This window comes from Lepidochelys kempii, chromosome 2, assembly GCF_965140285.1.
Source record: "Lepidochelys kempii isolate rLepKem1 chromosome 2, rLepKem1.hap1, whole genome shotgun sequence".
NCBI lineage: Eukaryota > Metazoa > Chordata > Testudines > Cheloniidae > Lepidochelys > Lepidochelys kempii.
The window spans coordinates 59033777-59042122 of record NC_136381.1 but is presented as its reverse complement, the minus strand read 5'-3'; the positions used below and the strand labels follow the sequence as shown (position 1 = coordinate 59042122).

The 8346-nt window shown below is 43.4% G+C and overlaps 1 protein-coding gene across 3 annotated transcripts in view; it reads right to left on the bottom strand.

Annotated features, from left to right (window-relative positions):
* Positions 1-516: 516 nt before the first annotated feature.
* LACTB2 (lactamase beta 2) overlaps positions 517-8346 on the bottom strand; it is a 33287-nt gene continuing 25457 nt past the window's right edge. For 2 of the 3 annotated variants that reach the window (XM_073330870.2, XM_073330872.2), the window contains exon 8: positions 517-2417. In XM_073330870.2, coding sequence (XP_073186971.1) covers positions 2399-2417 — 19 coding nt within the window. In that variant the 3' untranslated portion in view covers positions 517-2398. Of the gene's footprint in view, positions 2418-4177; positions 5251-8346 lie in introns of all 3 variants that reach the window. The other variant, XR_012157168.2, reaches the window with a different exon arrangement.

Sequence of the window (8346 nt, the reverse complement as noted above, 5' to 3'; positions counted from 1 at the left end):
GAGCTAGGGGGGCGGTGCCTGCGGGCTAGAGCAGCACATGGAACCTCCTGACCCCCTGCCGAGGAGCCGGACCTGCTGGCTGCTTCTGGGATGCAGCGTGGAGCCAGGACAGGCAGGGAGCCTGCCTTAGCCCTGCTTGCTGCTGACCAGAAGCCACTCAAGGTAAGCTTGTGCCCCAACCCCAAGCACCAACCCAGCCCTGAGTCCCCCCCAAACCCAGAGCCCCCTGCTGCACCCCAAACCTCTCATCCCTGGCCCCACCTCAGAGCCTGCACCCCCTATTTACTGAACGGTTGCAGTGTTTTAATGCTCATATATATACACACTTAGTTTCATATGATCATATCAGAGACTTATGTTATATATTGATTTGCTATGGCCTGGGTTGCTAATAATATCTTCTCACTCATGCTAGATGCTAGTGTTTTGTGCCCACATTCAGTGAAGCAGTTAACCATGCTCAAATCACACAAGTTCACTCAATGTCCATTATTAAGCACAGTGAGTACAGGTATGTGCTGTTTCCATTTTTCTTTTTTAATATCAGGAAGATATTATCCTCAGTTATGTTACATTTACTGAAAATAGTTTCACACTAACACTACATGTAAACTATGAAAATAAGTATCTAAAAAATCACCTCCAGTTCCTCAGGGAGGCTCTTTCTTATGTTGCCTCATCTCACAAGGGATTAATTATTAACAATTCTTTTGTTTCCATTAATGTTATCTCTAAGTGTAAATACATATGCATATGTTATTGGTAATATAATTTCAACAATTTTATTATGATTTTTCAAAACATTGCGTGCAGATATTCTCATTTATTATTTCACTAACACACAAGATAAAATCATATTGTGAATTCCTTGATTAAAACACTACAGACTATATTCTTTAATTTTACATCACCAACATAACACTTCACACTAGCATTTTATTTTTTAAACTTCAATCCTCAGAATTTCAAGACTTACACTGAAGTTCCATTTTCATTTGTATGTATTAAACTGTATCGAAAACCCATAATAAAAATTATAACACTGCTATACAGCTGTATTTGAAACCTGTTATGTAGTACTACATTTAGTGCATAGAATCCCAAAGTATAACCATGGAAAACATCTTACCACAATAACCCGATGAGTTGGTGCGTTGAAAGGAAGCAAAAATATATCACTTTGCATAATTCCACTCCGTGTTCATTGAAAAAAGAATTAAGAATGCAGTTATACTTGCCAATGAAGCAAACCATGCATTGTAAATTATACTGTATTTCTCAATTTCAGTTACATTGTTACCATCACTCATTCCCCAATTTAGCATTGTATTTGCTGTTTCTTAAGTCTGTGCTTATCTACCTTTATGAAAATGTGCTTTACCCATGTTGGGCATGAAAGCATGGGCACTGAAACATAACATTTCTTCAGTTTCATTAGCCTTGCTCTGCCTGACAGAACACTAATGGAAACTACTGATGAGATGGCTTGTACCTGTTGACATTTAAGCAAGTTTTTAATGTATTAATCATTGTGGCACACAAAGAATGTAATGTAGTTCATAAATACATACATGGAAGGGATCCTTACTGTTACAAATAAGTTATGTAAGATGGATTACCACCCTTTTCTTTTTAAGACCCCATGTGCTCTTTCCTACTTACTTTAAAAACTGACTAACCAGTGCACATATTGGTGTTGAAGTCGTGGCCCCACTGAACTGCACAGCAAAGAAAATGGCTACTAACCTTTCATAACTCTTGTTCTTCAAGATCTGTTGCTCGCATCCATTCCATGTATGCGTGCACCACGAGCACAGTTGCCAGAGATTTTTTTTCCCTTAGAGGTATCCATAGGGCCGGCCAGCGCACCCCTTGGAGCCCTGCACTATGTGCTGGTATAAGGGGCACCCTCGGCCTCATACCCTCTCAGTTCTTTCTTGCTGGTGACTCCGACAGAGGAGTAGGAGGGTGGGTCCTGGAATGGACATGAACAACACATCTTGAAGAACAACAGTTACAAAAGGTTAGTAACTGTTTTATCTTAGAGTGCTTGCTCACGTCGATTCCATGCTAGGTGACTCAGAAGCAGTATCCCCAGACGTGGGCTCAAATTTCACAGATGTGCTGATTGCAACACTGCTCTACTGAAACTGGGATCGTTATGGGCCTGTTGGGTATGGCATAGTGAGGCATGAATTGACAACTATGTCACAGTCCTGCAGATGTCCTGGATTGGTATCTGCATGAGGAATGCTGCTGATGAAGCCTGGGCTCTTCTAGAGTGGGCTCTCATGATGGCTGTAGGCAGGACCTTTGCCTGCTCATAGCAGGCCCAGATCCGGATGGTTATCCAGGATGATATTCTCTGGGATGACTCTGGCAGCTCTTTCATCCTCTTTCAAGACACATGGTTGCTCCTGCAGGGAAGAAGAGCCACTAATGTGATATGGCTGTGTTAAGATGATCTATTTATAACATTTCCAACCCCATGAAACCTGATTGACTCAGCTATTAAGTGAATAAAAACAGGGAATGACCTGCCAGATAGATTGCCCACAACAAAAACTGTCTATGCAAAACCAAAAAAAAAAAAGAAAAAAAAAAGCATGTCTAATAACTACCACATCCTATTTCTGGTTGTTTCTGCGGTACTGATAGCTCTGCGCATGTGTAGACACACAATATCACAGAGTTATGTGAGTTGAAAACATCTTTCTTGCAGCCTATAAGAATGTGTCCTCACATGTTTGGGGCTATCACAATCATCAACTCATAAAAATTGCTATGATAACTTAAGAAAGTTGTAAGAGACAACAGTCTGTAACCCACTACGGTTGCTTTGTTGTCCTATGACTGGAGAGGTGCTAACAGGCCACAGAACAGGGAATGGTCTTTTACAATGTGTGTTAAATACTTATAATAAAGAAATCTATCCCACTTTGTATTTAGTTGAGAATAGGGTTGCCAGATGTCCGGTTTTCAACTGGAACGCCTGGTCGAAAAGGGACTCTGGCAGCTCTGGTCAGCACTGCTGATCAGGCCATTAAAAGTCTGGTCGGTGGCGCAGTGGGGCTAAGGCAGGCTCCCTACCGACCGTGGCTCCGCGTGGCTCCCAGAAACAGTGGCATGTCCTTTCTCCAACTTCTACATATAGGGGCAGCCAGGGAGCTCTGCACACTTCCCCTGCCCCAAACGCCATTTCCACAGCTCCCATTGGCCGGGAACCGCTGCCAATGGGAGCTGTGGGGGCGGTGCCTACAGATGGGGCAGCGTGTAGAGCCACCTGGTCATGCCTCCGTGTAGGAGTTGGAGAGGGGACATGCTGCTGCTTCTGGGAGCTGCTTGAGGTAAGCGCTGCACCCCTGACCCTCTCCCATGCCCCAACCCCAGCCCTGATCCCCCTCCTACCCTCTGAACCCCTCGGTCCCACCCCGGACCACCCTTCTACATTCCAAATCCCTCATCCTCGGCTCCACACCAGAGTCTGCACCCCCAGCCAGAGCCCTCACACCCCACCCTCCTGCACTGAGCCCCCTCCTGCACTCTGAACCCCTCATCCCCAGCCTAGACCCCCCTCCTGCACCCTGAATCCCTCATCCCCACATGAGAGCCTACACCCCCAGCCAGAGCCCTCACCCCCCCCCCCGTGTCCCAACCCCCTGACCCAGCCCTGATCCCCCTCCCACTCACTGAATCCTTTGATTCTAGCCTGGAGCACCCTCCTGCACCCCAAATCCCTCATCCCCAGACCCACATGAGAGCCTTCACCCCCCAGCCAGAGCCCTCACCCCCCCTGCGCCCCAACCCTCTGACCCAGCCCCAACCCCCTTCTGCTCACTGAACCCTTCGATTCCAGCCCAGAGCATCCTCCTGCACCCCAAATCCCTCATCCCCAGACTAGAGACCGCACCCTCAGCCAGAGCCCCCTTCCACTCTCTGAACTCCTCAGCCCCAGCCTGGAGCCTCCTCCTGTGCCCCAAATCTCTCATCCCGGGCACCACACCAGAGCCCGCACCCACAGCCAGAGCCCGCACCCCAACCCTCTGCCCTAGCCTGGTGAAAATGAGCAATTGAGGGTGTGGAGAGCAAGCAACAGAGAGAGGGGGAATGGAGGGGGGGCTCAGATGAGGGGCAGGGTAAGGGTGTTCAGTTTTATGAGAGTAGAAAGTTGGCAAACCTGGTTGAGACACCTCTGACTGACTGGTAGCAATCTGGTGTTGCAAGTTTCCACAGTGCAATCTCTATGGTCAGTTCAGCCCTCATTTGGGTAAGTTCGGGGCACACATCCAAAAGTTCTGCAGCACCCACTGCTCATAATCCCAAACCTGCATTATGATGCGATCCCATCAGTTGGAGCTTGTTTCTCGGGGCCAGAACTGGCACTCCACCACCTGTAGCTGCTCTAGGATGCCACCAACAAGTTTGAATTGGTGTTGCTATGTCCCACAGCAATTTGTTCTGCATGGAATCAACTCCCTTCTTTTCTTGCAGTTCTGCAAATACTGCAAGATTTGCAAGCCCAGGGTGCACATGTTCATGACAATAACGCAGAGCTGTGCAGGCTCCATGCTTCTGTCAGAGATGGCTGAAAATGAGGAGGGCCACGGGGGTTTGTGGGAGTTAGGAAAAAAGGGGCAAAATTATAATTTTACATATGCAATATGTATAAAATTAGGGGATGGTGAACATTGCATTATGGAAAGTTGATCCCATGATCACAGTCACTCCAGTATGACCCATTTGGGCTGCAGCATGCGTTGCCAAAACTTCCCAAAATACAGTGCAGTGGACGGTGAGGAGTTGCACAGTGGGATACCTATCCATGGTGCACCACACTGTGAATGGATACAAGCACTTCTGGTAAGTACACTCACAGCAGAAAAGGAATCAAGTAGGCATGCACACAAGTGACATACTAACTGTGGTGACTCTATGCTGATGTAACTTGAGTTAACCTAAGTTAGTAGTGTAGATATGGCCTCAGGTATATGAAATGTGGGGGAGAGGTAACAGGAAAAGTATAAGTCTAGGCCAAGATTCTTTCAGGTGTTTAGGCTCCTGCTTTTGTGGAATTAAGCCTACTATACCCTAAAGGCTCAGGAAGAAAGAAGCACATAAAAAGAACCCAATATTTATTTTTGAAAAGATGTCATGACTTGAGGATGTATAACTCATGATTTTTGAATTCTTGTGGTTGTCAAGCTATGTTGGAGTAGTAGACGTGTATTCATAACGTTGTGAAGGCCAAAACTATAATTGGGTTAAAAAGAGAATTAGATAAGTTCCTCAGAATAGGTCCATCAATGGCTATTAGCCAAGATGATCAGGGATGCAACCCAATGTTCTGGGTGTCCCTAAACCTCTGACTGCCAAATGCTGGGAGTGGACAACAGGGGATAGATTACTCAATGATTGTCTGTTCTGTTCATTCCCTCTGATGCACCTGGCATTGGCCACTGTCAGAAGACAGGACACGGGGCTAGATGGACCATTGTTCTGACCCACTGTAGCTGTTCTTATGTTCAGCAAAAATTACAGTAGATTTTTGCCTTTGAGAAGGATTTACTATGAGACAGTGTACTGCTCTTATTGAATACTTGAGAATCAAGTTCTACACACAAAAAGTGACATGAGAAAAAGCACTAAGGGCTGGATTGAGAGGCAAAATAACAGTTGCAAAAGGCAATCACCACTGGTGGATCAAATGAAAACAAAGTTTTGACACTAGGCCAGGAAATCAGTCAAACTGGAAGTCACATAGACTTCAGAATCCAACCGATCCACCACAATAAACTTGTGCCATAAAAATAAAAAGTTAGAATTAAAAATTCCAAATTAAAAATCACAGTAAAAACATAGCAAGTGGTATATGAGAAACACAGATGTCATTGCTAAGATTACTAGCAACTATTTACTTATAAATATTTTCAATAAGTATTAAAATATAAATTAAATAGCACAGTGATATGCATCTGCACAATGATAACAAAGGTAAATGATGAAGTGGAAGAGTATAAGAGTAATAAGAATAACGTTTAAGTAGTAAACAATTAAAAGGAGCAAAACCATACTTAAAATGGACTACAAGGAAAGGAGTTCAATTCAGGGAATCACAGCACTGGAGGAGGGCACTAAGAGGGGATCAGCTAAATGCAAAGAAAAGCAAAGATAGAAGGGATATTGAGGGGGACAGGAGTATAGGAGAAGAAAGTAAGAAGGGCAGGCATGGAGAAAAGCTGAGATTAAAAGACTGAAGGAGACAGAAGGTTGGAAAAAACAGCTGATCAATAAAGGGCAGAGAAAGTCCAGGCAAAAGTAAAAAGTTCACTGAATGTCCAAAAGCCCCACCTTTGTCTGCTTTTCAGTTGCTCCTAGTGGCTGGAGGCTCTGGATAGTTCTCTTCTGCTACAGTTCCGCCCCCCCACCCCCCCCAGACCATAGGGAAGGGAAAAGGGAGGTACAATTTAGGAACAGTTGGAGCCATGTGTGATTGTAGAGGGACATGGCTAGGATGGAATTAGCTGTCAGTGGATGGTGAAGAAAAGGAAGGGGCTTGAGCTGTAAACTTGGGGCAGGGCTTAGTTTGCTAGAATTTAGCAAGCGTAGGAAGGTGTGCAGGGCATATGATAAAGAGATTTTGTGTAAAGCAGTGTAGCTTTATATTTTCATGAGCTAACTTCACAAGACAGCTTCTAACTAGTAAACGTGGAAGCTAGCAATCAATACTACAAACTGGAAGTTACCACTCACACGGAATTTAATCATAAATTTATCTGACTTGACATTCCTAAATGTTAAAGTAATAAATGAGTGACTGACAGGACTGAAGTAATGAAAGAAGACTCCCTTAAGATAATACTGTAAGACAATGCTTCTAGAATTATATTAATTCCTGCTACACTTGAAACTGTAACTGAAATTATACTTTTAAACTTATTCCTTAAGACAAGCACATGGAGAGATAGCTTAATGCTCCTTTAAGATAAATATTCTAGTTATAGGAAGAGTCTTTTTGGATATGACAGTTATCAAGATGATTTGGTAATACTCACAAAAATGTGTCATTTTACTATATAAAGAAAACCTCTTAGAGGAAATCATAATCCAGCTAAAAGAAACCAGTGTCAATAATATTTATTCATCTCTCAGTTATAAGTAGTAACCTACAGATGTATCTGGTCATGTGCCAATTCCTTGCATTTGTAGGAAACTTGTACTGCAAGACACACGCTTTTAAAATATAATTCTCAAAAAATCAGACTAACTCTAGCCTGGGCTATTGCAACTCACTAGGTACAAACGTTTCAACATTTAAAAAATGCTTTACTCCAGAATGCCAGAGCTCCCCACTTTAGCAACAGAAGTTACCAAGAGCATATCAACTTAGTGCTCCGCTCACTACATAGCTCTTCATAGAATAGTGGAACAAATTTTAAATATTAGTATTAATCTTCAAGGTTTTTCATTAAATTGGCCCACACCACCACCTCAGTTTTGAAAATGATAACCTCTCTTGGCAGCTGTGTTCCCCAAGAACTAAAAAATTGTCCATCTCAGCAGGCAATAAAGCTTTCTTGGCAACCGGTAGAACCCTGCACAGATATAAAATGTGTGTCTGCATCCGATCTGTGATCCGCAAACATGGTCCGCAGATGTAGTTAGTTATCCATGGATTAGCAGGGCTCTAGCAACTGGGCTAGTGCTTTGGAGTTAATTACCAGAAGACAACTAAAAATCTCTCTGTTCTGAATGAAATGTAAAATTCACTTCTTTGACAGCTCTCTCCCAACTGCAACAGAAAAAATAAGAAGATAAAGCAGGAAAGAGGAAAGCAAGAACAGCCATAACAGGAGGGGAGAAAGAAATTAAGACTACCCAGAAGCAGGGTAAAAAATCTCTCTGTTCTGAATGAAATGTAAAATTCACTTCTTTGACAGCTCTCTCCCAACTGCAACAGAAAAAATAAGAAGATAAAGCAGGAAAGAGGAAAGCAAGAACAGCCATAACAGGAGGGGAGAAAGAAATTAAGACTACCCAGAAGCAGGGTAAAAAATTGGAGCACCAGCTTACTGTGATGCTCTTTTGGGAGATGCTCAGTTGTAGCTGCATCCTTCAATGTCAGATAAGATATTACTTGCTCTTAAGACAATAAGACCAGGGAATATCCACAGAGAGTTCAAAATAATTTAGAAATCATGCAATAAATAAGACAGGAAGAATGATTCTGTGTTTAAAACACAGGACTGGTAGTCAGGAGTTCAGGGTTTGGTTTTCAACAGACTTCTGCCCTAGTTTTCCCCATCAGTAAAATAGGGATACTTTCCTGTCCCATACATGTGTTGGGAA